Below are 19,976 nucleotides of genomic sequence, written 5' to 3' on the forward strand. Positions count from 1 at the left end.
AACAGTTTGTATTAGTATTTTGATATTGTTTTAAACTTTCATGGTCACTAACATTAGAATAATTATATCGGATCTCGGAGGCTCGCAAAATAAGGTAGGTACATGCCTGTACCTACCGATTATCAAGTACTACAATGTTATGTGGTAGCAATCTCGTTAATAAATAATTATTATAATCTACCAAATGTACCGTCATGATGCAATAAACATTTATGACTATGACTATGACTACCCGCGACTTTATCATCATAACAAAAATGTAAACTATTCTGAAACTCCTATTTTTGTGTATGGGGAAACAATACTTTTTCAATTTGGGACTTGGGCAGGTATTGCATTGAGCAGATGTAAAAATTAAAATGTTGAATTGGTTTTGACGCAAAACGTCATATTCGCAAAAAGTCATCGTGATTTTGGTCACTTTCTCAAAAAGTCACTTTCGCATAATGACATTTTATCAAAAGGTTGTGTATGAATCGAACCAGCGACTGACCATAATTATCCGAATACTCAACCACTGATCCAAAATATCATGTAAATATCCAAAACTTTCACCGTTGGCTCGTCACAAATCCGCTCTCGTCCATATTCAATAGATATCGTATCTTTTATCTAAATAATTACTTCTATCCGATACATTATCAGCACCGAACTCATTATTGTTTTGTCGCCCAGTCTGTGATACAGTGTACCTAAAATATAAGGAAAATGACGACCAACTTGGCTGGGGTTATGATTTTTATGGTCCTAAACATTGTACTGTTTTGGATCATCTACACTGTGATGGTAAAGATATTCGGTGAGTCTATTTCTATTTAACGGCTTATCAAGAGTATCTTTTTGGCTGCAAAAGTAGCTCTTATTGTTTGAGGCATAAGGCTGGTGCTTCTACGAATACTTACGATTTATGACAGTTTTCCCCAAATGTCGTGACGGCTATTAAGTTGTTTTAATGTTTACAAGAGTCGATGGTATTCTACAAATTACTTATTGTCGTTTCAGTTATCACGAATTGTGAGAAGTGAATGTACCTACCTGATACATACGATATTCATGAATTGGAAATACTTTACTATGTTTCACTCTTCTTTAGAATAAATTAGAAATGGTGTAACTATTCGTCAAACAATAACAGCAAAACAAAGTTTACTTATCAATAAGGTCTCCAATTCAACTTTCAGTAAAATTACAGGCGTGATTTTATTATTTTTTTAATAATTTTTTTTGGCATCAAAGTTTTAAATAAATAAAAAGCCAATAAATTCCATAGATTGTTACTATCTTAGAAGGTTGTTTTAATAAAAAAATAATGGTAAATACGCAAAAAGAAAGTCTTTATCGCATACGATAAGAACAATAATATCTTATCAATTTTATATTCTTCTGACCTAGAGCATTACTTTACTATTCTTTTTCAATTGAATTGTTCCGCAATAATAAAAAATTAGACAATCAAATTCTCAAATAAGTTATTATTAATTTTAATAAAGTATTTTTTCCTAAACTTGACTAATTGTAAGCGATAATAGCTAAATAGTGTCGGTATACGATCGGATCCGAGGAACGCGGGTTCAATCCCCGCTATACCGCCAGACTAAGTGTAGTGAACCCACTCGTAACAAAAGCTTAGCTTACCAAGAGGGGTTAACGGGACTATTAGTAATTTGTATTTACATTATTACTAATTGTTCTTTTAAAAAACCGCAATGGATTTTACTCTAGAATTTCCTTCACTCATTAATGGAAGTTTCTATTAACATTTTCCTTAAATACTAAGTATTCATAATGTCTTAGACTTGTAGTTATTAAGTATTCTTTGCTAAGACTGTGACACTGTTTTTCTACTAAAGTGACAGGCCATAAATATTTAATTTTTAGTTGGTGCCGCCATAAAAATTGATAAGATGTTATATCGACTTATCTTTTTCGATTAAAATTCGTCAAAAATAGTAATGATTTAGCTTCGCGATCAAATGGTTGTATTTTATTGTAAAAGAGCACCAGTGATAAAGTGACCTAACTTAAAAGTTGAATTATTACAGTTCAAAGTTAACTCAAAAAAGAAAATGAAGTACATGTCGCCTTCTTTCATATTTTGGATCGCTTTTATGATTGGAGCACTGATTTATGTTATAATTACGTCAGTGTGTAAATGTGAGTACCTACTGTGTTTATTGTGTTTTTTTTAAGTCAGACAATGATGGATAGGTCATTGTAATTCAACTCCTCTGTGATGCCAAACTATAGCCACTTTCTATTAAATGAATTTTCTTTTTGTCACAATACATATTTTTCATTCATAGACACTACGTCTATGAATGAAAAATATGTGTTGTGACAAAATTATTTCTTCCTTCATTATTTTTTTAGCTCAACATGACGTTATTTTTAGTAGGGTTCATTTATTTATTAATCCGCGTGGGCAGGCCTCCTACTAGGTGGACCGACGATCTGGTAAAGGTCGCGGGAAGAACCGGAATGCGAGCAGCGCAGGACAGTTCATTATGGAAATCCTTGGGGAGGCCGTTGTTCAGCAGTGGACGTCAAACTATTTATTATTCTAAATCTTTAGATAAATTCCATCCATGGTCATTAGAGATCAACGACTCCTAGCATAGATTAGGTTCACAGGAGGCACTTATGTTATTAAAGCAATGACGTAGTACGATTGATAAGATTTTGATAAAATATTATTGTAAATTTTATTAATCATTGTTAAATAGAAATAAGACGTTAGTAAATAAAAAACAAAATAATTTAGCAAATGAGGAATGCACTTAACTCGGTAATACGAATACTTTTTGTAAATTTTTAAATATTTCTTTTTGTAAACTTTATACACTTTATAATATTTCTTTCATTGTTTAATTGGATACAAAAGCACGTAAGTAAAACAAGATTTACAAAAACTTTTTGTACATTAAAAAGGCAATTAGATAAATCGTAAAACAGTTAATCTGTAAATAAAATAATTTGGCAAAAGATAATTAGTGATTAAATATATTTTGCGTTTGTCAGTCCATCTTTCTTCAGTGATAAGATTGTGTTACAAAAAAACTAATTAGTATTGATTTATCATTGAAGCTTAACGTGTTTGTGTCTCAATAAATAAGTTAAAAATACAATGTACTACTCCAGTTTTTCGCCATTTTACTTTTTTTTATTAGTGATATTTATTTTAGTGATATTGAGAATAATCCTCATGGGATTTCGTAAGTATCTTTTTTTAAACAGCTTTTAGAGAAATATTAAATAAAGATTTAATAAATTTATCCATTATCTATAAATATTTAATTCATAATTTAGCAACTTGCGACCAACTTATCCTTGCAACGTCTATTAGGTATGCAGGACGTATCTGTTGATAATGTAATGACGTAGTATAGGTACTCTTAATTGATAAGATACTGTTAAAATATACTGTAAATTTTATTAATCACTATGAGGTAGAAATAATATGACAAATAAGTCAACGCAAAATACTGTTGCAATTACGAAATACACTTTATACGATGCTATTAGTTGTATCTTCTATTTTAGTGACAAAGTGCATCATTTTGTAATTATTTTTATGTATAGTTATAGGTTTCAGGTGTAGAAAAATAAATTAGTCATTGTTTTAATTTGTAAATTCCGTTTTTACTATTTGATTATGTTTATCTTTGTAATTTGCATCCTTTTTATGTAACGCAAACGAAAAATAAATACAAAAAGATTAAGGAGAGATTTTGCACGTAACCGCGATTAGATAACCCATAAAACATCCCATCTATAAATTAAATAATGCAGCAAAAGATAAGTCAGTGATTAAAAATATTTTGGACTAACCACCATCATTATTCAGACTGTGATAGTAAATTTAGTTAAAGATTAGTTAGTCAACTGTAATGTCAAATGTTAATGATTAATTGAAAATAAAAATGGACATAGTTTTCTTTTCTTTTTACATTTTTCTAATAGTGACATGTGTTTTAATTATACTGAGCATAATCCTCGTAGTGAGTAAGTACCTGTTTTTGTCGTAAGACACCTTTTTACAATAATATTAAAAAATAAAGGGTTCCATTTACATCAAAATTTTAAACTGCTGTAATAGATTCCTTACGATAATAAAATGACCATAAAATTGTTTTTATTCATTATGCAATCGTAGAATCGTTGAGGTAAAGGTAAATTTCAGGGTATTGCGTTTACCTTTGGCTTACCATTCATAGTGAATTCGCATTCAAGGATAGAACTGCTAATGCAAAGTATTTTTTCTAATAGATAAAATATAAATTATAACAATGTACCGAGTGTATTATTCAGTGAATTAATCAATTTCAAATTAAATTGCAAAAGATACGCTATCCATATCAAATGGCTTGATAGATAAGATTAATATTAAAATAAGAACATTACTAAAAAGTTATCAAAATCAAAATGGAAGTCCCGGTGCCCACTTTTACGGGGTTCGCTATGTTTTTTTCTGTGATCCTACTGTGGATGTGTTTGTGTTTTGGATCTTGTTATAAAAACTGTAAGCATACTTTTTAATTACAATCATTATTTTCAATTCCCTCCATTTTTAATTTCTCCATTTTTTTTTGTTCGAGTTAAAACATATTAAGACAGAAAACCAAATTTGTAAATTTTTAAGTTATACATATTTGCCAAAATAATGACAATACAATTTCTGTCTATAAGCCAAGGAATTGAACCGTTGTTTTTCGCGATTAAAACAGATAAGATTATTCTACTTTATTACAAAGAAGGCTTTGTTGTGAGTGATTAAAGCAAGATGGACGTTACCGCGCCAATGTTCGCGGCGTTGGCCATGTTCGTGAGCCTGACCACTTTGTGGATTTGTTTATGTGTTGGGACTTACATCAAAAATCGTAAGCATTTACCCTTCTTATTTACAAATAAACGATACTTAAATGAAATACTACAAGTATTTCTGAGACTTAAATAAAGGTCACTCACACAATTTCTATCAAGGCAGTTGATTTTTTAATTCACCCGCTTTACATCTCACATATTTTGTATTTAAACTCACTTGTCATCCCAAAATCATTAATTGTGAGACAATACTACTCTTATGATTCAAGTGAGAAAATTGATTCCCCCAGCCTCCTCATTCCGTATGGCCAGGGAACGTAGGTCAAATTCTCCATTTACCTCTGGTAAATTAGAAGTAGTCATACTCTTGCAATATAGACTAATTAATTATGTTCTGATGATGATGATGACAAAGAATCCTTTTAAGCAATCTATGCTTGTTATTGATTTACGTCGTCAAAACCATATATGGGCATAAAGTAGTCCAAAGACTTCCATTTTTAATTCGTCTGATAATTATGTGATTTGAAACCGATAAGATTATGCTCAAAGCTGTTACGAATGTTTCACTGAAATTATTATTTTCATACAAAATGGACGTATTTATTCAAACGGTTGCCGGAGCAGTGATGGCTATGAGCCTGATTTTGTTTTGCACGTGCTTTGCTTTTGGAACGTGCCTGAAGATTTGTAAGAATTTTTTATACTATTTTAATTAAGGAATTAATAACTGTCGACAAAATCGTGTCTCTCCCCGAAATTGTAAAATATGTATTTAGCGTCATTTTGCACCGAAAAGTCAATTGAATTCGATCACACTAAAAAACAAGTATTTTTTCGTAGGACGAAGTACGTGTAATAGAAGTAGCGCTAGCATGTTCGACTATACATTTACTTAAGTAAAATAGCACCAATCTATCTATATAAATAAAAATGAATTGATGTTCGTTAGTCTGATTAAAACTCGAGAACGGCTGGGCCGATTGAGCTGATTTTGGTTTTAAAATGTTTGTCGTAGTCCAGGGTAGGTCTAAACGGTGAGCAAGTACGCGTGCGATATTGTTTTTCTGTGACAGACAAAATTCCACGCAGGCGAAGCCGCGGGCGGAAAACTAGTTACAAATGTATAAGAAGCAATATTGTTTAGCTTATTATGCCAAGGAACGATCCTCGTATAAATATTGTTTAAAAGTCCTTAATGCAGTCATTAAACGATAAAAATCAAAGCTGAACGAGTGATAAGAAAAAGATTCGAAGTGTTATTAATAATTTACGAACAAAGCTGCAATCAGAGCTGACTCACTTTTATCATTCACCTTTACATAAGTGATTTAAATTGGACATATTATTTTGGATATTTATGTATTTTTTATCCAGTACCTGGTCACCATAATATTGACAATTGCACCTAACCTAAGCATTGTGGGCTAAGTAGGTACAGTTGTGATTTTTGTAACTTTTTAACGCAGTTTTATACAAACTGTTCTGGGGCAAATACTACATTAAGATTTATTATATCACTTTTATTCAATAGGAGTCAATTTACATAAGCCTTCAAAATAGTTAGAACTAGCTTTTGCCCGCGGTGTCACCCGCGTGAAATTTAGTTTGTCCCAAATCGTCATAAATTATATCCTATATGTTATTCTGGGTTATAAACAATAATGCTGTAAAGTTTCATCAAAATCCGTTCAGTAATTCAGTAGTTTTGCGTGAAAGAGAAATAAACATGTTGACATCCAGACATCCAGACATCCATACAAACTTTCGCATTTATAATATTAGTTTCTCAGGAAGTGAATTATTGTTAATTCTTATGAGAAATAAAGTTCTTAAACCGTAGCAGGATATTCGCGATTTCCGTTCCGTTGTTATTTTTTTTCCTATTTACTTAAATGTGTTGTATTTTTGGTCGATATTGAGGCATCCTCCAATCTGTGCTTGTTCTCGATCCTTATTTATTTATTTTTTACCATGTAAACAAATTAGCGAATGAGCACGCGCGCACGTCATCGTCTAATCTATATTTAGTTCATTTGTTAGAATAGAAAGTCATTCTGAGCCCTAATGCTCATCATTATCAAATGTCATTACGATAAGATAGCGCGTTCACTTAAATATAGCTTAGTTTTGGTTGAACCATCCTCGTAAAAGTACAAGTGTTGTTCCCTAACTCAAGAAATGTTTGAATCTGTGCCATTTTTGATTTACTTCTTGATTTTCTTGTTTGTGGTATTTTTGATACTCAAAGCGCATTGTAAGTATATTTATTTATTCCTTTAATTAATCTGGAAATCGATCAGATCGATCGTTTTTAAAAGTGGTGTTGTCTTAACATTAATGCTTACATTGGTCCTTAAAAAAGGAATAACGTAAAGCGTACCATTTGGTACAACTTATTTTACCAATCTAATAGCCTATCCTAGATTTTTGTATTTGTCAGTCAGTCACTAAACTTAGGTACCTACTTTATTTTTATAGGTAACCTAAGGAGTCCTTATCTAATGTGTGTAGTTGTAAAGTGGAGGTTCCGGGTGTGAATTTCATTCATTAACTTATAATATGCTCCTTCCTTAAAATCCGTTGCATAGTTTAAAAGATATAAGCAAACAGACAGCTGGATGACTTTGTTTTATAATATGTGAAGATTTCATTCGCGGTTTGTAACTAACATAAAAATTACACATGTCTTTCAGATCCCGGGGTATTTCTCAATGGGTAGGTACTATATGCAATTTATGCATGTCAGTCATGTCAGTGTATCGTGTCAATGGTCTTTTTCAAACAGACAGGAAAAAACACTTTTCAGACGTCTTAGAATTCTTAAATCATCTGAGAATATTAGTCATTAAGAATTATTAAAATAAATTGAAAATTAATAAACAAGTCTCTTATTGCAATTTGGCAAGTCTTACAAATAGATTCTTATAAATAGATTCCATTTATCGACTTAATGACTTAACATTTTTTGCGATTAAAATATCGTAAGATTTGACGTCAATAACTTAATGAAGTTGTTGTCAAAAGTAATGCATTTTTAAGCCCATTGATATTATAAGAATACATTACACGTTTTAGAAAAATATGATATTTTTGATCTGATCATAAACTGTTAGAATGATTTAAAATCAATCCTATAGTAAATTAACGAAAATGACTTGAAAGCACATCTTATTTTTGTTACGAAATAGCATCTATTAATGCTAGCTGTAATGCTCCTTACATCATTATACTGAATGAAGTAACCACGCATCCTTGATTAGACGTTTAACCAGACGAACAGTGGGTGTGACTCGTGTGTCGTGACGTCATGAAACGATTTGACAGCAGTCGTCTTGGATACGTCACGTTATACCCACAGAGATCTTGGGGTATACCGTGACGTCACCAGACGTTGACTGTTTCATAGATGAAAAACCAATTGATCAGGCATTACCTATTGGAGATTTTTTACAATATTTCTGCTTTAATTGAATTGACTTAATTTAATTATCAAAAGTTCATTTCCGCATTGATTGTGTCAGTTAGTCACGGTCCTAATAGATAGCATGTTATGTTATGAAATCACTTATCCTAAGGACTTTGGATATGTACCATTAGGAGGTACCTAAAAGTAGTTATGATAAGACCATACTTAGAAATTGTGAGTGCAATGAAGTACCGCGTAATAAGGGGATTTCCGATAGTTTTATTTATGTTTCTTATCTTATTATTATTAACAACACCGATGTCTGGCTGATTGACAGATAACTAAGACATATTTTTAATTATTTAATGATAGAGTGCAGTGTCACACTTTGCTGAATTTGTGACCTTCTTTTCGCCTCTTTTTTAGGCTATGATTTTTCTCTTTTGTTGTTTTTTGTTTCTATCCTTTTTCGTATTCAAACATTTACATCTTCATTATCTTGCTATGCTTTTTTAATTCTTACGCATTGCACAAAGGCTGAATAAGGTCACATTTTTAGATAACAGAACTAAGAAGAAGATAATGGGGCAACTAGATGACAGATTATGGTCATCACTGCAGGCACCCCTGGTGGGATTCTAATCATAACCTTTATCATTTACGTATCCATCTCGGGCGATCATGAACCTGGATGAGATAGCAGATATCACGCTCCAAAGAATCTGGAAATTTATACACTCAACGGGACTAAGCAGTGAACTCTAAACACAAGGGCTGCCACAATAGATCAAACCTGGTCGAATTGGCGCAAATGAAGGCCCAAAAAACCAATAATAAATAATACGTACTAACACACATTTTATCCGACTTGCTGTCGCTAGAGTGATCTATTACCAAGATAAAGCCAATCGAGATTTTATTCTACGACAATATCACATTTTCTTATTTATTACATCTAAATAAGGTATAATTTTCCATATGCACATACGTAGATGATAATTTATTTTTAGTATTCATGATGTAAGTATCAAAATCTCTCATTGCACAAGTGTTTTGCGCAACCTAAGCATATGAAAATGGTGCTCAAAGTTTCATTGGAGTGAAAAAGTGAAGTGAAGTGTTTTGGAGTGATCACCTAGTGCTTGTTCACCCAAGTGTTAGTGTGATCGGTGGATTGGACACTTTCGTCTGTTTAAAACTAAACAGAATCAGAAAAATGGCTCCAATGGTCGAGGAAGATACCACGGACAGTGTGGTGAATGCTACTGTAATAGCATACATATCTATCTTTGGGACACTACTGGTCATGTCGTTCATTATTTTGTGCATAAAAATGAGCAGTTGGGGTAACTATTAAATATTTTATCAGATATTTATAGCCTTTAGCATTAAGGAAGAGTGACAACAATAGGGATTATAATTCATTAAATAAAGAACTAGGGCTTATTTCGTAGATAGCAAAGGAACTCAGAATCGATGTTTATGTAAATACAAGACTCTAAACAAACAAAATTACACGCAATGATCTACTTCCTACCAAAGAATTAGCACTATCCACTTAGTTATATTTTTATTGACCTTGAAAGCATTGTTATTAGTAGTTTGATTCACGTCAGTCGTGCAAGCGAAGTATCAAATGAAGTGACGAATTTGAGGAAAATATAATTAGTTTTTTGATGATCAAAAGTCAAATTAATAAGAGAGTGGTTCATATTTAAAACAAGACTCGTTCTAAAAGAAATGAGTGAATTTATACCTTGAATGAGTGAGTGAATCTTAGATTAAGTCAACTTATTAGCTGCATCCAAAAGTAGCTATTGTTTCTTAGATAACAAGAATGAAATTAAAATTTGTTTTCTTTGTTATCCACTTTTATAGAAACAGATAAACTGTTGATACGATACAGCAAGATGACTTCAAGTGGTTTCGAGATATTGTTAATATCGATAAGTGATAACATTTGAAGGATTTCTTGCCAAACTGGGAGACAGTTTCATCCAGTTATGAACGATTGAGTGTCTCAGTGAGAGAAAAATGAAAAATAACGTGAATATTTACATACAAAGTGCAGTGATTTCAACAAAAAAGTGACAAAAGTCGTTAAATAAAATTAACTCCATCAAATCAACACTCCACTGTTTTGGTTAACAGTCAAGAGTGTTAAGCACACTAAAGAGGGTATTGCAAATATTTGAGTTGGATCAAATGTATGTGACCAATATGCCTCCAATATACGGCCAGCCCAACTTCGAGTTTTCCCAAGAAAATGACTATGAGGATGTTACCAATAGATACGAAGACGATGGCACGGCAAATGACCTCACGCACGTTGCGTTCTGGTACATGATGGCGCTCATCATCCTGCTTTTCACTTGGCTGTTGCTTTTCTTCTGTCTTCGGATCATCGCACTCAGTAATATTTTTATACATTTTATATACTGGTCATGTGATTTTTATCGGATAAGTGCTTACTTATCCGTATTATGTACTGAATTTTCCGCGATAAGTGAAATTCTAGAATGGATAATGAATTGTTTTTCGTTTTTATGCCTACATAATTACTGTTTATCGTTCATAAATTTTTAGGTGACGATTTAAATACTTAACCCATTATAGACTGAGTTTTCTTAAAGTGTCAGATTTTTGTTTTTTTGAAATATGTTCATAATTATGGTCTACATAATGCTATACAAGCATTAAAAAACTGATCGGACCNTTATTGTATTTTTTGGTCGAGATTGGGACATCCCTAAATTCAGTGCTTGCTCTCTAAGTGATCTTATTTACTTTATTTTTTGGCATGTAAACAAATTAGAGAATGCGCACGCACCCACGTCATCGTCTAATCTATATTTAGTTCATTTGTTAAAATAGAAAGTCATTGCAGGACCTAATGCTCATCATTATCAAATGTCATTACGATAAGATAGCGCGTTCACTTAAATATAGCTTAGTTTTGGTTGAACCATCCTCGTAAAGGTACAAGTGTTGTTCCCTAACTCAAGAAATGTTTGAATCTGTGCCATTTTTAATTTACTTCTTGATTTTCTTGTTTGTGGTTTTCTTGATCCTCAAAGCGCATTGTAAGTATATTTATTCATTCCTATAATAAATCTTAAATTTTAGTTAATCTGGAAATCGATCAGAACGATTGTTTTCAAAAGTGGTGTTGTCTTAACATTAATGCTTACATTGGTCCTTAAAAAAGTAATAACGTAAAGCGTACCAGCTAATACCTACAACTTATAACTAATCTAATGGCTTAACCTAGATTTTTGTAGTATTTGTCAGTCAGTCTAGTTTTTGTATTTGTCAGTAGTCACTGAACTTAGGTACTTTTTTTTATATGTAACCTAGGGAGGCCCTATCTAATGTGTGTACCTAGTTGTAAACTTTTGGAGATTCCGGGTATGAATTTCATTCATTATGTGCTCCTTCCTTTTGAATCACTCTATCTATTGCTGAATACTGCATTAAAATCCGTTGCATAGTTTAAAAGATATAAGCAAACAGACAGTGGGGATGACTTTGTTTTATAAATGTGAAGATTTCATTCGCGGTTTGTAACTAACATGAAAAATACACGTGTCTTTCAGATCCCGGGGTATTTCTCAATGGGTAGGTACTATAATTATGCATGTCATTCGTACTCTTCAGACCGACAGGAAAAACACTTTTCAGACGTCTTAGAATTCTTAAACCATTTGATCATTAGTCATTTGCCTCATACATTAATTTATAGTTAATAAATTGCAAATTAATAAACCAGTCTCTTATTGCAATTTGGCAAGTCGTACGATTTTTATAAATAGATTCCATTTATCGACTTAATTTAAAATATCGTAAGATTTGACGTCATTAACTTAATTAATATTATGTTGTTATTTTAATTTTAATGGGAAAACCAACAGCGTATTTATACAATTTTAACATACATTAATTTAACACACAATATGCCCAATAAAAGGTTTTCCTTAAATTATTATCAATAGTACCTAGGTTCGTTCGTTCGTTTCAGCCAAATGACGTCCACTGCTGGACAAAGGCCTCCTCCAATAATAGGTATCCATACCTATCCACACAACACTACCTAAACAATACACTGTTTTTGAAGGTAATGAATTTTTAAGCCCAGTGATAAATAAGAATGCATTACACGTGTTCGAAAAATATGTTTTTTGACCTGTTAAACACTGTTTCATAATATAACTATTTTTTCAAAGCCAACTGTTAAAATCAAATCCTATAGCAAATAAACGAAAATGAGACTTGTTTATTTAAAATTTAGTTTGAGAAGCGACTCTAATCGCTAAGAAATAGTAATGATAACATAAGAAGACCGTGTATTTCACTTGCGATGCCGCCTCCTTCTTTACGTCATCAACTATACTTTAATGAGCTAACCACGCATCCTTGATTAGACGTTTAACCTCTGACGGACAGTGGGTGTGACTTGTGTATCGTGACGTCATGAAACGATTTGACAGCAGTCGTCTTGGATACGTCACGTTATACCCACAGAAGTCTGGGGGTATACCGTGACGTCAACTGGCATTGGTTGTTTCATAGATTGGAAACCACTTGATCAAGCATTATAGAAATTTCCAAGAATATTTTCTCCTTTGATTGAATTTACATAATTTAATTATCAAAAGTCCATTTCCGCATTGATTGTGTTAATAAGTCACGGTCCTAATAGATAGCATGTTGTGTTATGAAATCACTTATCCTAAGGACTTTGGATATGTACCATTAGGAGGTACCTAAAAGTAGTTATGATAAGACCATACTTAGAAATTGTGAGTGCAATGAAGTACCGCGTAATAAGGGGATTTCCGATAGTTTTATTTATGTTTCTTATCTTATTAATATTAACAATACTGATGTCTGGCTGATTGACAGATAACTAAGACATATTTTTAATTATTCAATAATAGAGTGCAGTGTTACACTTTGCTGAATTTGTGACCTTTTTCGCCTTTTTTTCTAAACAACGATTTTTTTTCTTTTGTTGTTTTTTGTTTCTTTTTTTTCCTATTCAGGCAATTACAACTTCTTTATCTTTATGCTCTGTACCAGAAACTCGCTTTTTTAATTCTCACGCATTACACAAAGGCTGAATACGGTTACATCTTAGATAAACAGAACTAAGGGCTTAAAAGATAAAGAATAAACTTGTCATTTTAACATATTTGATATAACATTAATTTGATTTAACATATTTGAGTCTGAACTTTGTTACGTCTTGTTTGAATAGTGTAATTGGTACTACCGTTCTATTCATGAATAAATAAATAAATATTTCCCATACTGAAACTGTTAATATGCCAAACTTATTCTTCAGATAAAAGTTAACCAACTATTGAAAAATCAGCCCTAAGAAGAAGATAATGGGGCGACTAGATGACAGATTATGCTCATCACTGCAGGTACCCCTGCTGGAATTCTAATCATAACCTTTATCACTTACGTACTAACACATATTTTATCCGACTTGCTGTCGCTAGAGTGATCTATTACCAAGATAAAGCCAATCGAGATTTTATTTCTCAACAATTTACATTTTCTTATTTATTACATCTAAATAAGGTTTAATTTACCATAGGCATATACGCAGATGATAATTTATTTTTAGTATTCATGATACAACTTTAAAAATCTCTCATTGCACAATTGTTTTGCGCAACCTAAGCATATGAAAATGGTGCTCAAAGTTTAATTGGAGTGAAAAAGTGAAGTGAAGTGTTTTAGAGTGATCACCTAGTGCTTGTTCACCCAAGTGTTAGTGTGATCGGTGGATTGGACACTTTCGTCTGTTTAAAACTAAACAGAATCAGAAAAATGGCTCCAATGGTAGAGGAAGATACTACGGACAGTGTGGTGAATGCTACTGTAATAGCATACATATCTGTCTTTGGGACACTACTGGTCATGTCGTTCATTATTTTGTGCATAAAAATGAGCAGTTGGGGTAACTAATAAATATTTTATCAGATATTTATAGCCTTTAGCATTAAGGAAGAGTGACAACAATAGGGATTATAATTCATTAAATAAAGAACTAGGGCTTATTTCGTAGATAGCAAAGGAACTCAGAATCGATGTTTATGTAAATACAAGACTCTAAACAAACAAAATTACACGCAATGATCTACTTCCTACCAAAGAATTAGCACTATCCACTTAGTTATAATTTTATTGACCTTGAAAGCATTGTTATTAGTAGTTTGATTCATGTCAGTCGTGCAAGCGAAGTATCAAGTGAAGTGACGAATTTGAGGAAAATGTAATTAGATTTTTGATGATCAAAAGTCAAATTAATAAGAATGAGTGATTCACATTCACACACTCGTCCTAAGAGCAATGAGTGAATGTTGTGCCTTGAATGAGTGAGTGAATCTTAGATTAAGTCAATTTATTAACTGCATCCAAGAGTAGTTATTGTTTCTTAGAAAACAAGGATGAAATTAAAAAATTGTTTTCTTTGTTATCCACTTTTATAGAAACAGATAAACTGTTGATACGATACAGCAAGATGACTTCAAGTGGTTTCGAGATATTGTTGATATCGATAAATGATAACATTTGAAGGATTTCTTGCCAAACTGGGAGACAGTTTCATCCAGTTATGAACGATTGAGTGTCTCAGTGAGAGAAAAATGAAAAATAACAATATTTACATACAAAGTGCAGTGATTTCAACAAAAAAGTGACAAAAGTCGTTAAATAAAATTAACTCCATCAAATCAACACTCCACTGTTTTGGTTAACAGTCAAGAGTGTTAAGCACACTAAAGAGGGTATTGCAAATATTTGAGTTGGATCAAATGTATGTGACCAATATGCCTCCAATATACGGCCAGCCCAACTTTGATTTTTCCCAAGAAAATGATTACGAGGATGTAACCAATAGATACGAAGACGATGGCACGGCAAATGACCTCACGCACGTTGCGTTCTGGTACATGATGGCGCTCATCATCCTGCTTTTCACTTGGCTGTTGCTTTTCTTCTGTCTTCGGATCATCGCACTCAGTAATATTTTTATACATTTTATACACTGGTCATGTGATTTTTATCGGATAAGTGCTTACTTATCCGTATTATGTACAGAATTTCCTGCGATAAGTGAAATTCTAGAATGGATAATGAATTGTTTTTCGTTTTTATGCCTACATAATTACTGTTTATCGTTCATAAATTTTTAGGTGACGATTTAAATACTTAAGTAGGTATGACATTGCATGTTCTGTGAACAAAAAATTCAAATTCTGAGTCACCTTTTTGCCAAAGCTCAAAATACCTAAAATGTAGATTCTGTAAGCTAACACTTGGTTGTTGTAGTTTTTTCTTCTAAATACTTTATGGCATACCATATTATGTGTAGTTAAACAGTTGCACGGGTATTTGACAGTTTATATGGACCCTGTCTAAAGGGCATAGTAATTCTTCCCGTCATGACATGGCTGTCGGATTTGGTAAAACTTATAATACTCGTAAACCAGTAAAATACCAACAACAAACAAAAACTTTCCTGCTTATTTATCATTCTTTCAAATTAGTTACACGACGTATTTTTATCGGTTGTCACAGCACATCAAGCTGATTCTGTGACGTCTAATAAGTAGTAAATAGGTACTATTTTACGGCAAAACTATGTACATACATATAGTCTGACGTCATAACGACTGTATCTTGATAGTAGACTACCTATAATATTATTATCTAGGATAAAATATGGTGGACATACCAGAACTATGACTTTACTTAGACAGGCTAGCATAAACTTCCACCTTTGATAAGTAAAGTAGGTATACTCGTATCAGTTATTTATTATAATGATACTAGCATAAAGTAATAATGATTACTAGGAAGAAGTTTCTGGTAATTCATTCATTTTACGGGCATGATAACGAAAATTCAGTGAATGGATTTGTTAAAAAGATAAAAAAAATATTCTAATACTAACTGTAAAGGCAAAGAGCTACCCTTTCAATACTGTCTGGCAATACTCGTATCGTCTTAAATCAGTGGTAGGGTTAAGTGTATTGGGATATTATTATGTTCAAATTCCTTCCTTAGTTGACACATGGATTATGTTATTCATTAGTTACATAATAATAAAAAGTGTTCAAATAGTAAGAACCACTTCTTTAATATCTAATACCACCGACAGAATAGAAGCGTGTAAGTGATGCTTGTGATATCACGCGAGTGATGTTACGCCGCAGTGTGATGTTGCATTGCTCATCATTTGATGACACAATACATCTATCACTAGACTCTTGCAACTCACGAAGGCGAGTGAGCTTTACTTGTGTGTGTACGTGTACTACATGCACATAACGATAGTGTATATCAAAACTTTTGAAAAAAGAACAGTAGCGAGCCACCTCACATGTAAAGCTCACTCGCCTTTGTGAATTGCAACAGCTACACTTGAAATACCTTGAAATCTCGCATCAAAGCCGGAACATGTCACAAATAATTTACTAGCGTCTTTTCCACCTTTTTAGAAAGAGAAGGATCTTCTGTCTCTTCTGAAAGAGATGGTACTACTCCAAAAAACTTGTCCTAACTTCCTTTGCAGCAGGTTTGACGTCAAAAAACGTTGCTTAACCAATTCATCTCTTATTTCCAGGGCAAAAGACGCGGAGTACGCAGCAGAGGCGAATGTATGCAGGCAACCGGGCGCGGCAGCTGTCCATGCAGGGCGAGCCCACCATCTACGTCAGCCCGGCCAACCTGCCGCCTCCTCCCAAATATGGTTAGTGTTCTTCTAACCCTTATTTGAAGTGTTGCGTTCTCCCCCGTTATATGAAGCCAAGATAGACGGCCAAAGATGGTTAATATCCAACCATGGCTATATTCGGAACTATCTACTATCTGATACGGATGCTTGCGTGAGTTTACAGTGACGGCTGGCCTCTGATGGCAATCAAAATTAAACCTATACCGCGGACTTTCCGCCTAATTTTATTCCGCATTTATGATCACAAACGTCTCCTGCTTGGTTCCGTAAGGAACATTAAAAGTTGGTCCCACCCAATATCTGATGGTGTTAGTCGTTAAGTTTATTCACAATCCTTAAGGCAGTAACATCTAGTATAAGGTTAGCCACTTACTTTAGATCCATCTCTCCATCAATCCGCACTGAGCCGGCGTGGTAGAGTAAGCACCGCCTGCGTCCTGCGGTGGACATCTTCTGGCTGAAAAAAAAAGATAATCAGTAGCTGATGTCAGGCTAAAATGATGATGACGATGTCTTTGTCAAGACTGCAGAGACAGACTCATAGACAATGTCGTCTCAGTGTCAATCAGTATACAGTAAAAAAGTTGTTTTTAAGGTATCATTATCAAGTGAATTGAAACCAGAAATCAAATACACTCGCGAGCAAAANGAATGGTGCGTCAATTTTTAAGAGAAAATTTTGATGCGCTCACTTCGATCATCAATTACACACAACTGAAAAGAACAACTGTCAATTTTTATTCCTAGAAGCATAGACCACATCTATTGGCTACGACTTGCATCAATCAGAGCACTGCATCTTTTCACGTGTTAATGTATAGAGCCAAATTAAAGCACACAGAAAAGTGGTACCATATGGGACCGCTAGTCTATAATGGGTTAAGTAGGTATGACATTGCATGTTCTGTGAACAAAAAATTCAAATTTTGAGTCATCTATTTGTTGAAGCTCAAAATACCTAAAATGTAGATTCTGTAAGCTAACACGTGGTTGTTTTAGTTTTTTCTTCTCAATACTTTATGGCACACCATTATTTATGTGTAGATAAACAGTTGTTACAAGTATTTGACAGTTTATACGGACCCTGTCTAAAGGGCATAGCAATTTTTTTTGTCATGAGATGGCTATTGGAACTGGTAAAACTTATAATACTCATAAACCAGTAAAATTATACCAATAACAAACAAAACCTTTCCTGCTTATTTATCATTCTTTCAATTTAGTTACACGACGTATTTTTATCGGTTGTCACAGCACATCAAGCTGATTATTCTGTGACGTCTAATAAATAGTAAATAGGTACTATTTTAAGACAAAATTATACATACATATAGTCTGAAGTGATAACGACTGTATCTTGATAGTAGACTACCTATATTATTATTATCTAGGATAAAATATGGTAGACATACCAGAACTATGACTTTACTTAGGCAGGCTAGCATAAACTTCCACCTTTGATAAGTAAAGTAGGTTTACTCGTATCAGTTATTTATTATAATGATACTAGTATAAAGAAATAATGATTACTAGGAAGAAGTTTCTGGTAATTTATTCATTTTACGGGCATGATAACGAAAATTCAGTGAATGGATTTGTTAAAAAGATAAAAACATATTGTAATACTAACTGTAAAGGCAAAGAGCTACCCTTTCAATACTGTCTGGCAATACTCGTATCAGCTTAAATCAGTGGTAGCGTTAAGTGTATTGGGATATTATTATTTTCAAATTCCTTCCTTATTTGACACACGGATTATGTTATTCATTAGTTACATAATAATAAAAAGTGTCTACCACTTCATTAATATCTAATACAACCGACAGAATAGAAGCGTGTAAGTGATGCTTGTGATATCACGCGAGTGATGTTACGCCGCAGTGTGATGTTGCATTGCTCATCATTTGATGACACAATACATCACACCATCATCCGAAACATTATAGTTCTTGCAACTCACGAAGGCGGGTGAGCTTTACTTGTGTGTGTACGTGTACTACATGCACACAACGATAGTGTAATGTCTATCAAAACTTATGAAAAACGAACAGTATCGAGCCACCACACATGTAAAACCCACTCGCCTTCGGGAATTGCAACAACTATATTATGTACTTGAAATCTTGAAATCTCGCATCAAAGTCACAAATAATTTACTAGCGTCTTTTCCTCCTTTTTAGAAAGAGAGGAACTTCTGTCTTTTTTTAAAGAGATGGAAACTACTGGAGAAAACTTGCCCTAACTCCTTTTTCAGGAGGTTTGAACTCTCAACACATTTCTTAACCAATTCATCTCTTATTTCCAGGGCAAAAGACGCGGAGTACGCAGCAGAGGCGAATGTATGCAGGCAACCGGGCGCGGCAGCTGTCCATGCAGGGCGAGCCCACCATCTACGTCAGCCCGGCCAACCTGCCGCCACCTCCCAAATATGGTTAGTATACTTCTTACCCTCATTTCAAGTGTTGGCTCTGGGCTCTCCCCCGTTATATGGCGCCAAGATAGACGACCAAAGATGGTTAATATCCAACCATGGCTATATTCGGAAGTTCGGAACTAAAGCCCGGTCCGTGAGCACGTAGAATTTTGTCCAATGACCCAAAGCTACCCATCCTTATCGCTCGCACGTAATAATATTGCTGTCGCGACTGTGCGACGGGTGCCCGCAGTGGGTGTACGAGCGCGACAGCAACATAATTACGCGCGAGCGATAAGGATGGGTAGCTTTGGGTCATTGGACAAAATTCTACGTGCTCACGGACCAGACTTTATCTACTATCTGATACGGATGCTTGCGTGAGTTTACGGTGATGGCTGGCCTCTGATGGCAATCACAATTAAGAAACCTATGCCACGGACTTTCCGCTTAATTTGATTCCGCATTTATGATCACAAACGTATCCTGCAAGCTTCCGTAAGGCACGTCAAAAGTTGGTCCTACCTAATATCTGATGGTGTTAGTCGTTAATCCTAGTCACAATCCATAAGGCAGTAACA

The 19,976-nt window shown here is 33.7% G+C and overlaps 1 protein-coding gene across 1 annotated transcript in view; it reads left to right on the top strand.

Moving 5' to 3' along the window:
- LOC114355405 (uncharacterized) overlaps positions 1 to 19,976 on the top strand; it is a 57,758-nt gene that overhangs the window by 36,482 nt on the left and 1,300 nt on the right. The window contains exon 2 of the mRNA XM_028308241.1: positions 16,872 to 16,997. Coding sequence (XP_028164042.1) covers positions 16,872 to 16,997 — 126 coding nt within the window. The remainder of the gene's footprint in view (positions 1 to 16,871; positions 16,998 to 19,976) is intronic.

The sequence above is a fragment of the Ostrinia furnacalis genome, unplaced genomic scaffold, assembly GCF_004193835.3.
Source record: "Ostrinia furnacalis isolate ACB-3 unplaced genomic scaffold, ASM419383v2 OfSCF0197, whole genome shotgun sequence".
NCBI lineage: Eukaryota > Metazoa > Arthropoda > Insecta > Lepidoptera > Crambidae > Ostrinia > Ostrinia furnacalis.